The sequence below is a fragment of the Dermacentor variabilis genome, chromosome 7 (assembly GCF_050947875.1).
Source record: "Dermacentor variabilis isolate Ectoservices chromosome 7, ASM5094787v1, whole genome shotgun sequence".
Taxonomy (NCBI): Eukaryota; Metazoa; Arthropoda; class Arachnida; order Ixodida; family Ixodidae; genus Dermacentor; species Dermacentor variabilis.
In genome coordinates, this window is record NC_134574.1 from 88,408,259 (window position 1) to 88,431,410 (window position 23,152).

Sequence of the window (23,152 nt, forward strand, 5' to 3'; positions counted from 1 at the left end):
TTCAAGTTTCAGTTCAGTTGGCAGTGAAGTTTCATGAGTAAAACGGGGTCAGCAGTGAAGGGTCAGCAGTGAAAAAACCGCAGACTTTTAAAAAGTGAAATGCTCAGAATCCGTACACGTTGTCCATGTCTGTTGCACACATCATTGCTTCCGCCGATCAAGAGACTCTTCAAGAACAGCAGACGCTGTTAGGGTTGGCGTCTGACACCACGTGGCGCCAGGTCATTCACCCTACCCTCTGAGCCGGAGCCCACGGGCGACCTCATCCCCTTCACCTTCTCTTGGTCGTGGCATCGTGTGTGGTACCTCATCCCCTCCACCTTCTCGTGCTCGTGGCATCGTGTGTGCTACCTCATCCCCTCCACCTTCTCTTGGCCGGACCCCACGGCGCCGGAGAGGTCATTCACCCGACCTTCTCCCCGGATTTGTCGAAAAGAGGATCGACTTCTCCTTCCCGTGCTCGGTATTGCAGGAGGAGGGGCCCTCTCTCCGTGCCTGTCACGTGTCTTCGACGGAAGCAAGATCCCGCCCACACTTGTAGAGTGCTATTTAAGGGGCTCCGAAATGTACTTTGAGAGACTTCATACTTGATACTTCATACTTCATGCTTTTCTTATTTTCTTTCAACTACCTTTGAATAAACAGTGCAAGTTTCGCACTAGCAAATTGTCTCGCCCCTGCTTGGTCGCCATGATCTACCGGATGCCTGCAGCCCGCCGACAACGCCACGCTACCCAATAAGTAATGTCGGTCGAGCTTCGATAGACAGGCGTCGCTACTTCACGGCAGCAGTACGGTACGCTACCCTGGAGTACGCAACAACGCTCCGGGGGCATCAAGTAGGTCGCTATTTTGAAAATGCCGCATCACGATGATTTTGTTTGCTTCTGCCAGTTCTAGCGACCATACCTGCGCGGTCCATGTGCCTTGGTTGCCAAATGCTGTTCTTTAAAGCTGTATTCTACTATAGTAATCTTTATTTTACGATTCTGTCCTGCGTAAATCCATTTGACGGGGTTCGCTGTTCGCCAAGTAAAGGAAAGGAGTACCTCACAGGCGTACCTGTGAGATACACCTTATTTCATTTCTCTTTTGCGGATTTACGCGTGTTTATGGCGAATGGTGGGTGTTATTCACGTTTGCACTAGTAAAGGTACACGCCCTACTCAATTGCATAGAAATGTTACCTTGGGTTGCCCTCCCCCCCCCCCCCCCTTGAAAAAAAAATCCTTCGTACGTGCCTTACGAGACAAGCCCACTTGTCGAAACGTTGGCTACTGCTTTCACCTTGTTCACGTGTTGCTCATCGTCTTGAATTTCCATCTCCCGCATTCCCCGTGTTTTCCCTGGCCCACTTCCAGTACTTCAGCGGGTATAGCGCATTTGTGACACGGTACCGTGGCAACACTGACCGTCGTTCGAAGGATCCGAATGAAGAAACCTGCATCTGTAGGATCACCAGACAACTACCGCCCTCTACGAAGGCGCCACTTACGAAGGTTCTAATGAAGGCCGCTTCCCATTGGTTCGCCAATAATTCGGCAGGTGCGTAACGCGATAACTGGCTGGTTTTATTATGCGAAGGGCAATTGAAATACTTATAAGACATTGGAATATACCGCAAAAGGAAAACGAGCGAAAACGTTCGCGAAGGCGGCATCGGAAAGCGATGCGATACGCGTCGTGTCGATATTACACTACTCCGTTTCTCGGGTTTAGAATCACACGTCGGCAGTGGTGACGGACCCGAGGAAGAGCACCAGGTCGGGTTTCCTGTTGAGCACGAGGAACATGAAGGGCCGGTCCACGGCCACCCTCTTGGCCACGGCGCACGCCGGCCGGAGCGAGCTGCCACGGCTTCGCTCAGCCGCCGGTCGAGCCCCGGTCTGGCTCACGTGAACGGTGGCCACGTGACGGACGCACGACACGTGAACGCCCTTGCCGGTCGCCGAAGTCAGCCGGTCCAGCCGCGCCTCCCCGGTGAACGCCTCGCGGATGCCCAGCAAGGGAAGAACCTGCGTCAGGTCGGTCACCTGCCTGCAGAGGAGCGGCGGTGAACAACTACATCATCATTAGCCTGGTTACGCCCACTGCAGGGCAAAGACCTCTCCCACACTTCTCCAACTACCCCGGTCAGGTACTAATTGTGGCCATGTCGTCCCTGCGAACTTCATAATCTCATCCGCCGGAAGCTACGCTTCCCTTCCCTTGGAATCCAGTCCGTAACCTTTAATGACCATCGGTTATCTTCCCTCCTCATTACACGTCCTGCTCATGCCCATTTCTTTTACTTGATTTCAGCTAAGATGTCATTAACTCCCCCTTGTTCCCTCACCCAATCTGCTCTTTTCTGATCCCTTAACGTTACACCCGTCATTCTTCTTTCCATAGCTCGTTGCGTCGTCCTCAATTTAAGCAGAACTTTTTTCGCAAGCGTCCATGTTTCTGCCCCATACGTGAGTACTGGTAAGACACAGCTGTTATACACATTTCTCTTGGGGGATAGTGGCAACCTGCTGTTCATGATCTGAGAATGCCCGCCAAACGCACCACAGCCCTGAACAACTTATCGCGCTTCAAAGACGCGAGGACGACGCACCTTCATCGTGACGTTACAGCTGCATTCTGCTGTTTGAGACTATAGTCGGCTCGTGCAGTGGCAGGAACTCGATGCCGTCTCGTCGAGTAAAATGTGGAGATTTAACGCAAATGTCGGAATCTATTTCGGCTACTCGCTTTTGTGAAGCGGCCACTTAAATGCTATGGAAACTCAATGGGATGCGCACAATTGTCCTTTTTGCCATGCATCGTTCCAAGCTCCCTTGGTGGCCGATTTCGAGGATTGGGTCCCGCTAAAACAGGCGCCATCCGCCTCCTTTTCTTTTTTTTGAGGAGCTCCGGGTGACATTCTCGGGATTGGCCGCTAACTCCCACGGTGTGCCTCTTCTCCTCCTCTGCTCCTTTATCCACCTCTTCCCACTTAGGCCTAAGAGTCATGTTAATAAACGCTGAATTCCTTCATTCACTTTCCTCCCATGCAACGCATAATCGAACGCAGTGTTTACGCTATCGTCCGCACTGGTTCACAACTTGAATATTATGCAATATTTATCCGTATGCGCTACACGCACACATAGGCGCCGACTACGGGGGCGCTCCAAGGGCCCGTAGTCGGCGGGCCCTTGGAGCGGGCCCCTGGACCTCGGCCGTCGGCGGGCCCATATATATATATATATATATATATATATAGCTCGTGTGTAATCAATCAATCAATCAATCAATCTTAATTTTCCACAGGTTTGTTGGTTCCCACAAGGGGAGGGCCCGAAAGCTTACAATTAAGAGTATTACCGTAATTCTCGCACGATGCAAGTTCTGTACATTTGTGAATATTTTTTATACTTTTAACGTTAATGGCCCCGTGTTACTAAAAATGTGGTGTCAGCGTCTTGTGTCGGAAGTCGTTTGGCGAAAGTAATTGCGAACCACATCCACGCAGGGCCTCCGTGTGGCGCAGAGCCGTTACTGAACAAATTGAATTCCTCAAAGTAAGACGCGTCAGAAAAATCGTAAAGTACGACCCGACCACAACCTACAGATATAATACCATCTGAGTGTAATTTGAATATACCAGAAAATATTTTGTCAACTACGCGGAATATAAACCCCCTTTTCAGCGTTTCTACCATACATTGAGCGGGGCGCTACGCTCGGTTCCTTGCAAGAACACCATCCAGGTGGCGCTCGCCTCCGCGCATCCGCGGCGCGTTTCTCCCAGACAGCTCGCCCGCTCGCACTCGCGCGTAGCGTTCGCCGCCTGCGTTTCCCGGTAAACATTACAGGTTACGTAAGCTGCAGTTGCCGGGATGCGTGAGAAGCAGTCAGGTGTCTTTGAATGTTGTCGTGTTCCACTCTTAAAGGCGAAGCTTAAGCGTCCTCCAACTTTTCTCGCTTGTCGTCTGAGATCCAAGTCCACTTTCGATTACAAACCCACGTGCCTGATGCGGAACTTGGGCAGCGACAGCTCGACCTCGCCAGCGTCCCTGAGTCGGTCGATGCAGCGCAGCACGAGCGGCGCGCTGAGCCTCTCCTCGAGGACGGCGAGGCCGCCAGGACCGGTGGGCAGCAGGATGACCATGCTGTTGCGCGGGTTCTCGTACGGCACCTCGACCAGCGTCGCCTCCAGCTCGGCGCAGTCGACCGTGCGGAACGGGGCCGTGCAACGCATCGTGAGAACCCTGCGTGGCAACGCTTGTAATGAAAGGCGCGTGGAATGCACGCGGTAAGAACCCTCGCGTCTTACCAGAATCGCTTTATTCGAAATATCGCGTTGTTCGAAAGCTTTCGTGTTCCCACGTTACTATGACCATCTCATCCGCTTTTAACGAAATGCTGCATATGACGAAATCATCATTACGTCCCGGTGACTTGGTTACAACGGAGGTTTGTTGTACTTGTTATTAAAGGGCATCTCTTCGCGAATCTCTTTCTTTTTATATATGGCAGGCCCACTGCGAGACCACGAACACTCCGTTCTTGCCACTTTTCCAGCAAATGCATACACATAAAGTTGTCGTAGATACCATTGAAAAGCTTATAGATTGTAGATCTCAAATATGTATATATTTATACGACAGGATACGAGTATACGTAGGCTATGGAAAAGAAATGCCCTAGAATGAGCGCGAGATATGCGGTTTTTGCCAACAGTGTCTCAGTTGTGACCATACATGATTAAAAAAAAAAAACGTACCGCAGTTACAGAAATGTGACTTGTGCTGCAACTTCAAAGACATATAGCTTATCTACTTCCTAGACAGCTGCGTTATAGGAATATTGTATCTTCACTTTCATGTTATTTTACTTTTGAAGATAGCTTTATATAACAACAATATAAAACGAGCATGTAGCTACGCCCTGGCGGTCTTGCCCTCGCTTCCGACGTCGCTAATATATAGCTGCACTCAAAGCTGTGCGCTGTGCTCACGTGGAGCAGTGGTCGCAATCATGCACACATCATGACGCCATGGTGCAGGCTTACGTATCGGTATAATCTCGAGAGATGTTGTGTCGCTGCCCACGATTGCGCCGCCGATCTCAGAAGCCGTTTGTATCGGCACAGCAGTGGCATTGTCTCCTTAATTTCGCTAATGGTATGAAATCGGCCACGAGCACGCACGTTTCCAAGCCACATTAATTTTATGTCAAGTGCTGGGGTGTATTGCGTGCCGAAACCACGATTTGATTGTGAGGTACGCCGTTGCGAGGAATTTTATATTAATTATGACCACCCGAGGTTCTGTAATGTGCACTCAATGCATGGTACACAGGCGTTTTTTGCATTTCACAACCATCGAAATGCGGCTACCGCGGCCGGTATTAGATCCGGCGCCCTCTGGCTTTAAGTAGCGCAACGCATATAGCCACTACGCCACCGCGCGGTGGGCTAAGCCACATTCATCATCATCATTATTGTGGCGAAAAAAACAAAGGATTGAGATGGGAACGTGGTCGTAACAGCTAGCGACAAAGACAACTTTTCTTTTTCGAAAGAAGGGGGGGGGGGATGCTGGGCATGGGGCATACAAACACAGACTATCTTTTTTATTTAGGGGGGGAGGGCAAGGGGAAGGCACGGGCCCGGTGCGCCCCCTTCTCCCCTCCTCCCTACGCAACTTGTAACAGCATATGCAACTTTAGACGATAATATAGGCATAGGGTATAACCAGTTCAAGTGTGGCTAGGAGACGTTCTGGCATTTCACCCCCCGTCGACATGCGGCCGTCGCGGCCGGGATCGAAACCACGATCGGCAGCCCAGTAGCGCAACGCCATAGAGTGCCTCGATGTCCTCGTTACCCTCCCCTCCGCACGGAGCGGCGGGCGAGGAGGACATCGAGGCACCCTACAACGCCATAGCCACTGGGCTGCGCGCGCGGCGGGCGGGAAGACATAAACACGGCGGGCAGGACGAGTGCGCCGTCACCTGGTGCCGTCTGCGTCTTCTGCCGGGAAGAGGCCCCTGGACACGGCGAAGCTCCTCTTCCAGCGTCCTTCCAGACGCAGCGACGACAGCAGCACCAGGAGCGTGTCGGGTCCCACGGAACCGGACGGAAACACCTGCTCCCGCGGCACCGAGAACGAGCTGTTGGCCCTCGCCAGGGCGTCCATGGTGAGCCGGCACTGGAGGCTCTCGTTGCGGAAGTCGCGCCGGTCCATGAAGTAGCACAGCGTGTCCTGCAGCCTGTGAGTAGGGGTTCCTTTCACAGACGCCAACTCGTTCCCGATTGGAACGGCGGACAGTCCCAATTGTAGCACGTGTGGTGTCGAAGAAACGACCCAAACTTCTCCTGTGGGACTGCCCCACACACGAAGACGAGATGAGTGCCCTTCCGACAGCTTTTGGGCACTTAGACGACCGTCCCTTCACAGAGGAGAAGGTTTTAGGCCCGTGGCCTCGTGCGTCTGCTATGTGCGAGGCCACAAAGGTGCTGGTGCGTTTCTTGAAATGAACGAGCCTGTACGACCGCCCGTGAGTGACTCAGCGACGAAGGCTTGTGTGTGTAACAGTGGACACTGTGAACTCCTTTCTTTCTTCTCGTCTTTAAATCCCCTTTCCCCCTTCCCCAATGCAGGCTAGCCTACCATACTCAGCCTGGTTAACGTCCCTGCCTTTGCTTTATGACTTCTCTCTCTCTCTCTCTCTCTCTCTCTCTCTCTCTTCCTCCCAGGTGGCTGCATGCATGTTGTGTGAACCTAACGGGACGATTCCTGGTGGCAGGTTCAGAACACCTTCCAAAGCTACATTTTATGCTTTCAATTTCTTTTTGTTTTCTAACGAAGCTGCCAGGACCTTTTTCCTGTTGCAACGGTGAAGAAGACAGCGGCGTATGGCGGAGTGCTTGATATCGAATGTCAAAGAACGGTCAGTAACGTAACCTCTGTCGGAGTCCGAAATTTTGGTTTATAAACGTAATTATCAATTATTATAAAATAAAGGTTACCCTGAGTGTATCTTAATCGAACAGACAACTTCTTCATTGCACTGTTTTTTTTTTTTTGCCAGTAATCTGTCAGTTGTGTTATTACGCCACCTTTTAACGGCTCCACGTTGAAGGTCCGTCAGAGGTTTGTACGGCTGCAGCAGTGTATCCTGATGGAGTGGTCCAGCAACGTAGCTTGCGTGGATCAATAATGACCCTTAGTACTTCCGAAGTTATCAGCGCCCTGTTTCTACTGAGTGTTCGAAAATCTTAACGGGAACAATTTCGAAACAACTACAACGATTGTTTCCATTTCCAGGTTCACCTGCATTTGTAACAGCAGCTTAATTCATAATCCAAAAGGTGTACTTGGGACTACTGCATCGTTAGAAACCGTCTGCAGAGCAATGTCACGTCGCACTGTTATGAATTTACGCGTAAAAGATATGCGTTACTCCTTTTAGACGCTCGTGTTTCAGTTTACGCACCGTGCATCTATGCCCCTGCCGTGACAGCATGCTTGGAGATAGCGAAAATGCCTATCGCTTGTTGTGTGCCTGCGTGTCGGTCAAGTTACAAGGGCACGTAACTAACCTTACTGAGTGCACTAACTGAAAGGCTAACCTTTCTAATTAACTAAACAAATTCCATAAGTAATCACGAACTAAGCTAACTAAAGTAGCGATACATCACTAACTAAACTCACTAAACCGAACTTAGCTAACTCAACTAATTACCTAATTATTCAACGAATTAGTAAGATAACCAATTAGATAGCTAATGTAACTAAGCTAATCAACGAATAACTAATTTAGCTAACCTTGTTTGCAACTAGTTACCCACTAAATTTCCTAATAACTAATTTTTATAGCTAGCCCAACCAAATTAGACAACTTATTTAACCAAATGTAACTATAAATAACTAACTAAACTAACTAACCTAACGTACGAACTAATCTAATATATACATTAACCAACTAAACCTATTAAACTAATGTCATAACTAATAACTGACCTAACTGAAACAACTAATAAACTAACCTGAATAATAAGTAATAGACGACAGTAACAAAACTAGTTGGATAAACTAATTACATAATAACTAAGTAATAGGCTAATAAACCAACTAAATAAATATGGTAACTAACAATTCTGACCGAACTAATTATCTAACTATAAGTCTAAAACTACATTTCTGTAAACTAACCCAAGTAACTAATCAAACTAACAAATCTAACCAAGCAATAACGAAGTCATTTAACTGAACTAAGAAAGTTATTCACTAACCAATAACCTACCTAACTGTAATAACTAAGCAAATATATTTAACTTCGTAACTAAACCAACTAATCAACTAATAACTTATTAACTTACTGAACTAGCTAACCAAATATTAGTAACTTATCTAATTAGAGAGAGTGCAAATAGAGACAGCCGACCGAAACCCTTTGTGCGAGGACCCAGGTAGCACACAAAGTCTTGAAAACGTCGCATTAAGGGATTCAACGTCTGAAACGGATTTTTGACCAAAATTGACGCATCAAAGACGTTCTAAACAAGATAGCTTAAAAACGAGGGGTGAACACGTTTTGATAACGTTGGAAGCCAGGCAGCTTAAAAACGAGGGGTGAATACGTTTTGCAAATGACTCAAAACGCCACCGCCACGCCACGGCGCGTCAGCCTCTTTAGCGGCTTCTACAATATTCAACCCATCAACGCGATCCAACCTTGCGCAAGGTGGCGATACCGTCGTCAAATCACGTGACCAAGGTGGCCACGTGATTCGTGATGCCGGGCAGCCGGGCGAGCCGGGCATAGTCGTGTCGTCATGGCGTCGTCGCGTCACCGCACTCGCATTGCGCTGTGGTGTGTTTGCGGCTGTTCTGAACGTGCTGCCGCGGCCCTTTGCTATGTAAGTATTGCAGTGTTTTGCTGTCAAGAAAACGATATTCTGTGATCAGTTTGGGTTGTGCGATATGTTTGTGTGGTTTTAATTTGGAAATCAGTAGTATTTTCAGTTGTTATGTGACCAAGGCGGCCGCGTTATTTGTGAAGCCGGGCATAGTTGCGTTATCGCACTCGCATGGCACTATGGTCTGTTTGCGACTGTTCTGAATTTGCTGCCGCTGCCCTTTGTCATGTAAGTGTTGCAGTGCTTTGCTGTCAAGAAAACGACATTCTGTGATTAGTTTGGGTTGTGCGATCTGTTTGAGCCGGGCATAATAGCGTTATCGCACTTGCATTGCGCTGTGGTATGATAGCGGCTGTTCTGAATGTGCTGCCGCTGCCCTTTGTCATGTAAGTGTTGCAGGGTTTTGCCGTCAAGAAAACGACGTTCTGTGATTAGTTTGGGTTGTGCGATCTGTTTGTGTAGTTTAATTTGGAAATCAGTAGTGTTTTCAATTGGAGGGCGCGGAGTGGAGGGCACTAATCAGCTCTTCAAGTTCATTGTCATGTTATGTGAGGCGCCTTTTCACTGACGCGAGGGACGAAATCGTGCCTGTGTGTCCCTAGCGTCGGGGTCGGCCGCTATGCGTGATTCTAACAAGAAAGCATTTTGCAGAATGCGAAGAAAGGCAGCAAAATTTCTTTCTGTGCGCACTTTGCCGATCTCCGCAATAGAGCCGTCATCGTGGCATTTTAGTCTCCCGTTTAACAAGAGTGTTGCAGACAAGGGAACTGGTTCAAACAGGCTTTTTTTTTAATGATTCAGTACTAGTGCGGTATCCCAAAAGGTGAGGTCAAGTGCTCGCCCTATTTTCTTCCCTCGCGCTACAGCGCACTGACAGAATTTTGCGTGCACCATACCGTGCTTTTATCGTTTGCGCTTCAGGTTCTCGATTGTGTTTTCGCCCCCTTTACCCACTTGATGGGTATTTCATGGTATTACCGGGTACCACATGTGTCCATATATTGTGTCCAATATATGAAACGGCCAAATTCGATTTTATTTGACGCCTCAAATGGTAGTAATGTATTGAGTCCCTTGTAGCTTTGTGCTTGTTATCAATTTTACTATTTGGCGAATGGATACAGCATGTACGCTGCATAACTCGCTTGTGGATACTGCATACGTGAGTCGAGTATGCCCTTGGTATAAAATTAATTGTATGCTTTAGGTAGTACGATTGTTTGCAGTTTGGGACATGTGTCGGAATGTACGCTGTGCGCCCTTCGCGCTTTACGGCGGCCTGCCGAGTTCGTGCGGGTGCCATGTGTGCGCATGGAGTTCGCGAAGCGCTCTAGCAGTTCTTATATATATATATATATATATATATATATATATATATATATATATATATATATATACACATGTGTTCTGTTCGCGCGCTTCGCACAACAGGGCATGTCGCAGTTCTTTGTCCTTGTGCAACACATTTTCCTAGCGTACGTCTGTGCCTTATTTGATACCGGTTTCACACGGGGCTCTTTTAGCTGTTATCCAGTCCGTTACAAATCGAATTTCTCGGTCGTGATTGGCTCCTCTGCGCAAGCTACGAGAGTGAGCCAGTCGCATCGATAATTTCGATCCGGATCGGGCTTGATCGCGATCGAGAGTGGTCGTGTGACACCGGTTTTACACATGGCTCCCACATAGGGAACACTTTAAGTTCAATGCTACCAAGTGAAGAGCAAGTGCATATATATGCCAGTGGTGGTATGTGGGCAAGTCTTTCTGGTGAAGCCAATACGTGTGCATTCAAAACATTTCAATTACCAGCGTAGTGCATCAATGTGTCTACTTCGACAAAATGGAGCACCAGTGCAGATATCTGAGCATACCTGTCCAGGGCAGCAAGTGTGTCTACATTGAAACCACTACCAGCATGTGCGGCAGTTCTATTTCCAGCAGCGGGACTGCACAATAATCAGTAGGGTGCTCTCAAGCTGTTTATCTATGAAGCTCTGCCTGGACTGTGTGCCAAATATTTTTGGGCGTGAAAATGGGGGTGAATTGGTAAACATCAGTGAAACTGTGCCTGGACTTTGTGGCAAATGTTTTTGGATGTGAAAGTGTGAGTGAACTGGCAAAGAATTTGCTCTGGGCTACATGTGTTAAACGTTTTTCTCATTCAGAGTGCTTTTTTTTACTTTAGGAGACTGGAGATGTGCGCAAAGTGTGACATGTCAGTGTGCTAATTAATGTATTTGCTGGTTTGCAAATTATTCGTTGCAACGTTATTTTTGCCAGAGAGGTACAACTTTGCCTCTTGTAAAGGGCTTTTTAGATAAAACACTATTATGACCATTGCTTCCTTTGTTACACAAATGCAGCTTCCAGTGCATTCCAGTTTATTTCCATGTTTATGCAAGTTTCTGATATGAGGCTTGCATATTCATTTCTCACGTTCTGGAGTGGCAAGGTGCAGCATTACTGTCTCATCGTTCGCTGTACTACAGTAGTGTTCACTTGTTACACTGAATCCCCCGTTCAAGTATTCTGTACTAATTTCACTTTATTGCTTTTTTGTTGTATGGTTATTTTTTCTCGCCATTACCTTCTTTGATATATCCTAAAGGCAATATTTCCAATTTTGCATTGTTCCCATTTTTTTTTAATTTCTGTCACAGGATTGTTTTATGATGGTATGCGGTGGTATTTCTTTTTGTGCTCTTTTCAAGCTTCTAGATGATTGGTAACATTGCTTGGAGGCAGTTACCATCCAATTCATACTCTTGCATTTTTCAGTCTACTTCTTCCATTCCCTCCGATGTCACTTCTGCATAACTCTAGTCCATCTAATAGCACGCGCACTTTACTATGATAAATTAGACACTTTAGTACTTTTCAGGTTTTTCTGTTGATTTTTGTATGTGTACTTGGAATTTTGTTTATGTGCTAGTGAATGTTCACTTTCGAGTTCATTACGAATCCTTTCTGCGACTTTTGTCATTGTTGATGTACTTTTACTTCTATTTGCATTTCTCACACAGTTTGTTCGAACGTTGCATAAGCATTACATTTTAATAAAGTGTTCTTGCTTTGTCACAATGTTCTCATTTCATGCACTCTTGGCATGAAGGGCTTGGTCTGGCCACCTGCCAAGACGTGGCCATTTGTTCTTTGCAAGATGTCATTCCCATTGTGGTTGTAAACATCGTAGCTTACTAAAGGCGGTATTAAGGATTTATTATTCCTAACAGGCTCATTTTCGTGCGACTTGGTAGAGGATGCGCCGGCCATGCGGGGAACAGTGCTTGGCACTGCGCCATGGCTCTTACAGTCAACACCGACGCTTCTACTCATCTGGGGCGCGATTGGAGATCGTTGTTCGAAACGCCCGTTCAGTTTCACCTCACGCGATTGGCCTAGGCCATGCCAACGGGTGCGGCTGACGACGTCTGCGCGGCATAGGCCAGTCGCGTGAGGCGAAACTAAACGCGTGTTTTGAACAACGATGTCTGATCGCGCCCATCACCCGCGAAAATTAGCTTCAGATGATCGTAAACCTTTCAAGACCGCTTCTAGACCAGCTTTTTGATAACGTCCTAAAAACGTTTAGAAATTGGTTACGAATAGTTTTGGCAAAGGGATTACTTGTGTCTTTCCCAATCCTATTTCTAGACCAGCTTTTCGAATACATCTTGCAGACCTGTTCTAGATCGTCTCAAGAAAGTAATTAACCCGGACATTAGCAGAGATATACGACGTTTTCCCGCCGAAGTTCTCTCATTCGTGTCTTGTTTAACCCGTTTTTATCGTCTTGGATAAACGCTACGAAAACGTTACGTATCTCTTTTGTGCTACCTGGGGAAAGCTACTAAGGGGGAAGGAGGGCCAAGTCCATACAACGGTGCCGTGTACAATTTAAGAACAAACGCATCGCAAGTTAAATTTGCCAGAAGCTCCCTTTGCATTTTTCACTCTGCAAACATGCTGAAATAAATGTGGCGGAGGCGATTTTCTTCGGGAAATATTTGCATTATCGCGCAGCCCGGCCATCTGGCGAGGCAGGTTGTTCCCCTTTCACTTACGCCAGCGCCTCTGGTGCCACTTTCGGCAAGGTTTCGTGATCAGGTGGAAAGTGTAGCGTTGCTACAGTGTCGCCAGCTGTGCACGTCGTCTGCGCGGCAGAACAATTCTGGGATCCTATGGCTCAAGAAAACATTTCAGTTTGTATTTGTACCGTAACAGTCCGAGTTACGACTTGCACTATAACACCCTGCGCATGCGTTAAGCGAAGCTCCAGCATGTCTTCTAAGAAGCACGCATTCACGCGTATAAAAAAAAAAATTCTTTTTGAAGGTGTTGTGATTTAAGGGTTTCGTGCACGCGCAGCTCGCACCAGCGTTGCCGCGCACCTGTGGTACTCCTTGCGCACGGGCACCGACTGGTCGTAGAAGAGCGCCATGAAACACGTGAGCCTGAGTCCCAGGTGGCGCATCTTGGCACGCTCGAAGTCTCGGAACAGGTCGGACGCCATCTGCTCGAACCGGTCCGCCGTTCCCGAGGGGTCCCACTCCATGTGCAGGGCGCTGGCAACCTGCTCGAAAGCCGAGGTTGGTGCGCAACACCAATGTGTGCCTATGGTGACTCGAAATACGGCACGAAATGTTGCCGAACGGTTGTCAGCCGGACAGCTCGCACGGATTTCAGAACCGCCGGACGGCATGGCAGCAACGCTTTTCCTCGATATATAGTGCCGACAGGCAAGCGATGTGCACAGTGATGGATAGATCTGACAGCCTTCCACGATCGGAACAAAGAATTCAAAGGAACTCCACGCAGAAAGCTTCATTCGTGCCACTAGAATTTCTGAGATCTACGGCCCTTCGCGACAAGAGCGCCGCCTGTTACCGCAGTACAGTTAATTAAGCTGTCACTTCGCCCTATATTCTTTCTTTCTCTCTCCCTTCCCGCTCTCTTTTTCTCTATATACATCTCTCCCTTTCCCCCCGTGCAGAGTAGACAACCGGAACCAATGGATGGATGGCTGGATGGATGGCTGGATGGATCCTATGAGTGTCCCCTTTGGAATGGGGTAGTGGGTTGCGCCACCAAGCTGTTGTTATACTGCCTAATGTCTTACCTATGTTAAAGAAGGAAAACGAACACGCATGGATTCCATACCCAAACTTTCTGAACCCCTATTGCGAACTTTCTTTTTGTACGCCTACGTTGTTTGTCGTTTCCCTGCTTTTCTTCAACAAATCTTCCAATCGCCTCTTACTAATCTCTATTGCGGACATGTTTACTTTACCGTTGCTCTCACTGAACCCAAGGCTTTCAAGGAGGCCAGAGGTGCCTAAATCGACCGCTGGGCAGATAACTTTAAATTCTAATAAAGCGTGCTCCATCGTTTCCCTTGCTTTACTGCAGCAACCACATTCTTCTTCCTTCTTATAGCTCGCTTTATAAGTGCGTATTCTAGGGCATGCTAATCTCGCTTCGAAAAGCAATGAGCTTCCCTTTGAGTGATCATAAATTGTTTCTTTTCTGATTTCGTTTCTTTCCTCTTAAGTAGTTAGTCATGGCAGGTTTCTTTTCCATCGCCGCCACCCATGAGAGATTAATTCAGCCTCTCTGACTTTCCGCTTGACCTTCTTTGTTGCTGTGTTGCCCACCCCACAGGCCGCATACTTGCTGGTAAGCTTCCTAGTTCTTTTCCTCCACAGTGAATCAATCTTTTTCCTGTACAGATACCTGAACACTCTCCCAGCCCATTCTTCAGTCGTTCTTCATACTCAATTTTACTGCGAGCTTCCCTCACTTCAAAACTAGTCCGGCCCATATAGCCCTGCACAGCTTCATTTGTAGTCTTCCCGTGAGCGCCCAATGCGAGGCGACACACTGACCTTTGGTCCCCGTCGAGTCCGGATTGTTCCCCTGATTTAAAGCAAACAATCGCATTTCCAAAAGTAAGACCTGGAACCATTACACATTTCCACATACCTCGGAGCACCTCGTACCTTTTGTATCCTCATAGCGCTCTGTGCTTCTATTATGGCTGCATTTCTCTTCCCCTTCACTGTTATTGTTTTTTTCCCGTGTTTCCATATTTCCATATATCTATTGCCTTCGTTTATCCATATACCAAGGTATTTATATTCTGTTACCCGAGGTATTTCCTGGCCCTGTATCGCCAATGTCTGTTCACTGTTTTCATTGAATACCATAATACCTGATTTTCTAAGTCTAAATTCCAAACCTAAATTGTTGTCTTCCTGTCCACAGGTATTGGCCAGACGTTGCAAATCCCTTTGCTTGTTAGCTAGCAACACTGTAACCACCTGTTTGTATGAGAGATTAAACCCGATATTACTTCTTGCAAGAGCCCTCTCCCTCCACACCATGTAGGCCATAAACAGCAGTGTGGATAAAGGGCACCCCTGCCTCAGTTCATTTTTGATATCAACTTTATCCTCGCTCCTCATCCCTTCCCATTCAACGCAACGGTATTTTATAGGTAAATCTCACTCAAAATCTGTATACAATCGTCGCCTAAGCCTTCGCCTTTCAAAATATCCCACAAAATATTGTGGTCTACGCTGTCGTATTTACGCTCCTGTAATGTCTAAAAAGGCCACATATAAGGGCCTCCTTTCTACTCTGGCTATTTCAATGCAATGAGTAAGGACAAATAAGTTAGCATCCAGACGCCTACCTATTCTGAAGCCATTCTTAAGTTCTCCCAAAATGCCATTATTCTCTGCCCATGCTTGCAGCTTTAATTACCTACATTACTAAAAGGCAGTAGCGCTGAAGAGGAAGACACGGACGGGGACAGGACGACAAGGACGAACGCTGAACTTCCAACATGATTGTGAGTGGTTCACGAAAATATACGCGCTGTCCGAGCCAGGGGTTATCATCTGCGTATGCTTAAATATACCAGCTCTTTGTCTGCAGGCGGGATGGAGGCCATGCCGATACATCCCTCCCCAAGTCTATAGAGCCGTTCGGATTCTGCGATTTCCCGGGTCCCGCGCGTTTTACTCCTCTTGATAACGGAAGTGTTTTCAAGGTTCGGCGAACAGTCCTTCCAAGTCACACAATGACTTGCCAGTAAACCTTCAAGGTTTTTTTCCTTCACGCGCATTTTTTACGTTGTTTGCGTGCTCGGTTTAACACATCTCTCAGTTTGGCCAACGCATGCTTTTCGCTAAGAATAGGGAGCGACTTTTGAACCAATACACATTTCTGAGTTCTGCAGAAACACTCCATGTCTCCAACCAAGCAGCTGTCAATCTTGCTCAGGTAAATATCACAAAGAATAGGGGCAACCTTTGTATTGGTCCAAAGGTTGCCCCTATTCTTAGTGATATTTACCTGAGCAAGATTGACAGCTGCTTGGGTGGATAGATGGCGTATACTTTTCCGCACCTTAAAGGGATAGACACCTCGTGCGCATTCAACAAAAGACCGCCTGTGCTTTGTGCCGCAGTCAAGCTGCTGGGTTGCCGCCGGGTCGATCAACCTGCAAAGCTTTGACAGCCTGGGGAGGGGGGGGGGCAGAGAACACGACCTGCACGTCGTAACGCTGGACTTCCCTTTTCAGGTTGTGCGATATGGTGTGAATGTAACGTATCATAGCTACCTTCTGCCTACGCTGTGTGCGAGCTTCGCACGTTTGCAGCTTTGTGCGCGTCTTTTTGAGAAGGCCCTCTGCGATTGAAGTGAGGAGGTGTTGAGGCTACCCGGCGCTCAGCAATCTTTCGGCTTGATGAATGAAGGCATCTGAGAAACAGTGCGGACAAGATTTGCCAAGAGCTTTCTTTAAGCACAACGTGGCAATAGCTCGTTTAATGAGATTAGTGCTAGGCGAGCTTGAAAGGCAGAAGAGGTTTGTTGGCGTGCGGTTCATAGCTCCAGCTGACACCAACACATTTAAACCGGAACCCGATATCCAAAAATCTGATTTGGCCATTGACTGGGAGTTCGCGCGTTAGTTCAAGTGGGCTACTCGCACCTTTGAACATAGGCAACAACATTTTGCTTTCACGTTCGATAACCTGCGTTTCACAATTTAAAACAACCAAAAGATCATCGACAAAGCGGGACACCTTACGAACATTCTTGTCTGTGAGCAAGGCATGTATGAGACGATCGAAATGAGGAAGTGCTAAGTCACCAAGAACTGGCGCGATGCAGGAGGACCCAGTGCATACACCCTGCTTTTGCAAGTGTGGTGTCCCTTCAAACTGTATGCACCGCATGTGCTCTCCGGGTTATTTCTGTCGTTCCGCCATCGCTTCTCGTATCTCCCTGTTCCGCCAGTTTTTCAGTTTACTTCTTTTCCTATCCAAAGAGCATGTTGCTTCTCTTTTCGCATTTCTGTCGTTATTACACTTACAAGCTCAGTATATTCTCACTCTTTGCTTGACCAGTTCCTCCTCGACTCTTGTGACTGTATCTGTTATATTTTTCATCGTTCACATTTGGACTGACAATTTTGCGCTCCTTGCTCTCTTTCCCAACTACGTATCCCATTTTCAAAATGATGCGTTTATACTGACCGTCCTATGCTGCTACACGCTTCCTCGTCAATGACCATTTCTCTCAACTTATCATGAATTCCTTCTGCTGTCAGACAGTAATCAATGGTTGATTGCCGGTTCCCCACTTCCCACGTGATCTTACCTTCACACTTAGGCCCTGTATTCACGATAACGAGGTTATGTTGCTCACAAATATCTAGAATTGACTCCCCATTGTTGTGCGTATAACCATCTAGATCCCGTATGTGGGAAGTCATGTCGCCTAACAGGATAATTTCGGCATCATTCCCGAAACCCTTAATATCAGCACTTAGGCATTCCATTAACTCTTGATTCCTCTCAATACAATTATTTCTGGTCAACAAATACGTTACACCCAGCCAAGTGTTCTTTCCACTCATTGTACGTGATAACCAAAGATGCCGTTGACATTTTGAATTTACTCTTTTCCATTTGGCTACCTGATGGATGAACATTCCGACTGCCCCTCCCTTTCTTTCCAGTTTAGTTCTGTTGCACCCTTCTCAAATATAATTCTCAATCACTGGCGGCTTTTCCGAGTCTCTAAGGTGCGTTTCTGTAACCGCATACACCCCTATTTGTTCTCTATTTAGCTGCTCCTCAATCTCTACCCACTTTTCCTTTCTTCTGCCACCCTGCATGTTTATCTAAGCTATATGTATGGTGAGATGTTTTTCTTGTTTTCCTCCTTTTTTTTATTGACGGTGATGCTATTCTGAGGTTCCCCTAGGGAACCTTCTTCATTACTACCTACTCTGGCGTCCTGAGCGCCCGTGGGGTCCCCAAAAAGCAACCGCGCGACCAGCCAGTCGCCAGCCCACTTTTTGGCCACGCGTGTGACTGAAGTAGATCCCGTCTCGTTGAAAACCACTACACTTTTCTCACGTCCCTGTTCACTCCTACAACGTCGAAACCTTTCTCTCGGCTTATTGTTCATATAGTCTCATTATCAGCCACTACGACTTCAAACCCTCTTTCTTCAGCACAGCAGCCTAAAGCGCTACCCATTCGTCAGACTACCATACCACTCAGACTCAGGCTACCCAGTGACCCAGGTAGGCTGGAAAACGGTTCGATGCAAACAAACAAACAAACAAACAAAGACAGACAGACAGACACAGACAAACAAAAAGATAGATAGATAGATAGATAGATAGATAGATAGATAGATAGATAGATAGATAGATAGATAGATAGATAGATAGATAGCCTCCAGAAAAAGCGTGAAGTACTTCTGTAACGCTAACGCAATGAAGTTTTTCTCTGCCCCCGTCACCCCTGCTTCACCGTAAAATGAATTTATGCAAGACCATCGAAGATGATTATCTAATTAAGCGAATAGACAGGCCTGCCGTCGACGGGGGTTCCCGACATTCATTTGCCGTAGACTCGGCTGCTTCTCGGAATTCTGTGCAGCGCAGCGAAGGGCCATACTGCGCATCTCGATAAGAGGTGTGCAACGGACTACGGCGACGAACGCCCATCTAAACTGTCAGCCCAAGCCAGCGGAGAAACGCGACACAGCGCCACCACCGACCTCAGCATCTAAGGTATCTAAACTTCAACCTCTAGACCATCTAAATTAACCAAACCTAAACCTCGGGATGCGACAAAACCATAAAGCTCTCGCGCGAGAACACGTGCATCTCGGAGCACGCTGGCGTTCGGCTGCGAACGCGCCTAAAGCCCCTTAAACTTCGTAAAGTACTGCCACGCTTTGAAGAATGCCGCCTCCTCCTCGCGCGCTCTGGCCGAGGCTGACGCCGCGTCGCTATTGGCCTGATAGCATCACGTGGGCCCTCGCGCCGTGCATCAGCGCCATTTTTGCTCGAGAAGCGTCTACGGAGTGGCGAGGAGCGCATGTTGGCGCAGTTGCTACGCTCGAGCAGTGTAGGCGGCGCCACGGTCGAGGAGGGAGCGTGAAAGAGAGGAGAAACGAGGAGCAGTGAAGGCGGAGGAGAAGAGTGTCATTACTTTACGAAGTTTGAGGGGTTTTAAACGCGCCCAGCTGTCCACCTCTTCTCCCTATCTTCTCCCTCCCCTACCACTTCCGCCACTCCCGTCTCCTCAGCCGCCTCTCGGGCCGACAGGAGTGACGTCAGTTGTGACGGAGGCGTCGGCCAATCGGTGGGCGCTCTCTCCCCTTCCGACCTTCAGCGCTCACGCGCTGCCCTGTTCCTCAGGCGAGATACGTTTAGTGATCCATGCAAAACGGCAGGAAGAGAAATAAGCCGAGCGCACTCGGACTGGCAGCTGCGGCACTCACCTGAGCGTACGTGTTCCCGCTGGCTCCCCGCAGCAGCATGACGAGCGAGCTGGCCACGAAGAAAGGGGAGAGGAGGAGGTTCCCCTCGTGTCCCGTCTCGCGCAGCTTGTGCTGGAGGTCGATGGAGAACTGGAGCAGGCAGCCACTCAGGTCCGGAGGAAGTGTGAACAGCAGCCGCTGAAGCCTGCACGAGGCGGTGCGGCCGTTCACGTCATACGCGACCATACAAATACCACAAGTGACCCCAGTTTTTTTTGGTCACGTAAATTGTGCACATAAACTACTGGTCACATAAACTGGGGTTTTACGTGCCGAAACCACGATTTGGTTATGAGGCACGCCGTAGTGGGGGACTACGGATTAGTTTTGACCACCAGGGGATCTTCAGCATGCCGAAACACACACACACACACACACACACACACACACACACACACACACACACACACACACACACACACACACACACACACACACACACACACACACACACACACACACACACACACACACACACGCACACACACACGCACATACACACACACACACACACACACACACACACACACACACACACACACACACACACACACACACACCTGACGTGGTTGTTTGTCGCTTATGCAGCTGGAACGTCTGTAGGTGTTTTCAGGCCATTTCATTACGAGTAGTTGTAGTGCAAAACAAGACGAAACCAAGGAAGTAAATAGGCCGGGCTCTAACTTCCAACAGTGCCCAGCTATACACAACGGAGCTGAACCTCACAACGCGCATGCGACCGCATGGAGATCAGAATAAAAACAAAAGTGGTAGGGGAAAAGTCGATCCAGAGCGACCGAAATCGTGAGTTGTGACATAGTACGTCACACGAAAGCCAAATTTGCGCGCGATTATGCTTGTAATTTTCCCCTTCCTCTTTAAGTTCTTTTTTTTTGTTTTCGTTCCTTTTCTTTTTCATAATTTTTTTCTTTAGCCGCCACGACCGAATTACTTGACCCAGTAGGCGCCGCCATGTGCGATCACACTGTGACGCATCCAGGGTCGGGTCAATGAAGGTTCACTGACGCACAACTGTCCTCCTCTCTCATAATATGGTAGGCTTCAAGTAAGATCCTTTTCTCTTTGTATATTTATGTTTATCTAGCTGTCCAAAATTTCCGCTTATGAATTAAACCAGGATCCGTGTATTCTGCGCTTCATCCTTCATTCGGAAAACACTTTCAAGCAGCGGTTTGTCATGTTTCTGACCCAGTAACGCTTCTCGGTGCATTCACCACCTGATAGTTTATTTTCTCTTCGGCGCATTGATTTAAGTGTGCGCCCATTCACGTAGCCTTGATATGTTGGCGATAGAGTGAGCGTAAGTTTGCATGCGATTTGTTGTGAACGTGCATAGATAACATGTGTGAGAAACTTACTATGCCAGGGAACTGCGCTACTCCCTTCGTCACTATGCAACGAACGGTATACTCATCCTTGCCAAATTCGTTCCGGGCCGAAAGTGACTTCTTTTGAGATAAGCGATACAGCGCTGATAAGGATACAGCGAATTCTTCTCATTCACGGCGTAAGCCGTGCATCGCGAAGTGCCGGCCACACAGGCAGTCCTTACGTGGACGGCGGCCCTGGTCAAACAGATTCATTCCATTCCTCAACATGCCAGTCACTATGTGCACGTGCACGCGCCTTCCATCTGCGGTTGAATGTTTTTTGCAGCGTGAGGGTAGTACAGAGCGTTAGTGAACACCCATTTGCATTTCCGACAGCAGGGCAGAAGCGCTATTGGTCTTGGGTTCGTACGCTTTCGCTGAGGCTTCGAGTACGATTCCTTTCTCTTTGTACTTATGTTTGTCTGGCACATTAGTCTTGCCGCACGTTGGGATACATCCACGCGCTTCACAGTGGACAGCCAAGTGCGAATACTTATATCCTTGCTTTGCGCTTTCCTCTGGTGCTCTTTTTTATAACAGGGCGCAGCTACCCGGCTGCCCGACACATACGTATTGCTACGCGACAGGGGCAACTGCTATACCACATTGACAACGCTTGAAATAAATGTGTTCTTGTGCTTAACCTCGTGCCCTGCAACGTTTTTCCTGACTGCTTTTCTGCATTTTTGTTTACCAGCACATCAAGACGGGACGAAATGCAATCTTTATATATACACTACTTTGAAAAGATATTAATTAGGAATGGTGCAACTCTAGATCCGATACAAAGGTCACACTCTTTCGGATGTCCCTCTCGCAATTCTTTAACCAGAACGCGCGTATGCAGCGTCTCAGACAGCCTTGAGCAATCTTGCACGAGAAATTTAAGAGACCCTCAGTCAGCTGTACCATCTCTCAGGGTCTCTTTCAATTCTGGCCAGCATTGTAGACAGTCTACCTTTATTGCCGAGAAGAGCCTCAAGCCCAAGTAATGGAACGCACGTGGAAGACGTCTCTGCGACTTGAGGCTACCTCGCGTCAAGAAAAAGCCAAGAGCACGTAATATCGCTGCGTTTAACACTTTGCGTGCTCGAATTAACTTACGCAAAACACGGCTTAGCTTACATCGAGCGCGCAAGAAAAAAAAAAAAAGAAAAAACGTGACCACGCTTTCTCGTACGCAGGCGACCTCTCGCTCGAGTCTCCGAGCGCTCTGCTCAGCCGCCGCGTCGCTCGGACAGCGAAGCACATACGCATGCCGCATCGTTCCCCGCACTTCCACACGCTGTCCCCGGTGCCAGCGGCCCCTTCAAACCCCGTCGACGACGCCGTCGTACCTCTCGCTGTTGGTGCACACCTCGGCGGTGTTCTGCTCCGAGGACGACAGCTCGTCCGCGTAGGTTCCCGAGTAGCCGCCGCCCGTGCTGGCCGCCGACGCGAAGGAGCTCGACGGCTTGCGCGACGACTTGCTGCGGTGTCGGCGGCGGCGCGGGTAAGGCCCCACGTGCGCGACGAGCGAGCCGCGCGTCGTGCGAGGCGGTTCGTCCTGGGGCGAGGTGGAGGCGGTGGACGAGGCCGAGCGGACGTCGTCGACGGCGACCGCCGCCGACCGCGCTGGCCCAGCGGTCGGGGCCGCCGTCTCCGGGACGTCGGGTGGCCGCGGCTGGAGCATGGCTGCTCGCACTCCTTCTTCCTCCTCTTTCTTTAGGACGCCCTTGAAGCGAAGCTGCGGCTTAGCATTTCTGCGCCGTGGCACGCGCCCGCAACGGGGGGGGGGGGGGGGGGGGGGGGATCGGCCAAGAAGTGCGGGCGGCGTACTTACATTATAATGAGGTTAAACGAATAAACAAAATGCGGAAAAGAGAAATCATGCGCAACAGTGCTTGAAGGCGAATGAGACAAAACGCGGAATTTGCACTTCCAAGAAAGGAAGAGCTTTCTTGGACTCTTCCCTGGGAAATGATGATGATGATGATGATGAAACCTCAGGCAATGGCACAAACCCACTGAG

The 23,152-nt window shown here is 48.4% G+C and overlaps 1 protein-coding gene across 1 annotated transcript; it reads right to left on the reverse strand.

The window, feature by feature from the left end:
• Positions 1-1,550: 1,550 nt before the first annotated feature.
• Positions 1,551-22,865, reverse strand: LOC142586918 (ipis-1-like). The gene is made up of 6 exons (XM_075697802.1): positions 22,479-22,865; positions 19,712-19,895; positions 13,288-13,469; positions 5,986-6,243; positions 3,995-4,238; positions 1,551-2,033 (listed from the first exon to the last, which is right to left on the reverse strand). The coding sequence occupies exons 1-6, from the start codon at positions 22,811-22,813 to the stop codon at positions 1,722-1,724; spliced, it is 1,515 nt and encodes a 504-aa protein (XP_075553917.1). The 5' UTR covers positions 22,814-22,865; the 3' UTR covers positions 1,551-1,721.
• Positions 22,866-23,152: the final 287 nt, after the last annotated feature.

What these genes read in the sequence shown, in the direction of transcription:
- LOC142586918 (XM_075697802.1), bottom strand. Translation starts at nt 22,813, where the DNA reads ATGCTCCAGCCGCGGCCACCCGACGTCCCGGAGACGGCGGCCCCGACC. An exon ending in GAAGACGCAGACGGCACCAG is followed by an intron (nt 4,239 to 5,985) that starts GTGACGGCGCAC and finishes GTTGCCACGCAG; the next exon opens with GGTTCTCACGATGCGTTGCA. An exon ending in CCAAGTTCCGCATCAGGCAC is followed by an intron (nt 2,034 to 3,994) that starts GTGGGTTTGTAA and finishes CTCTGCAGGCAG; the next exon opens with GTGACCGACCTGACGCAGGT.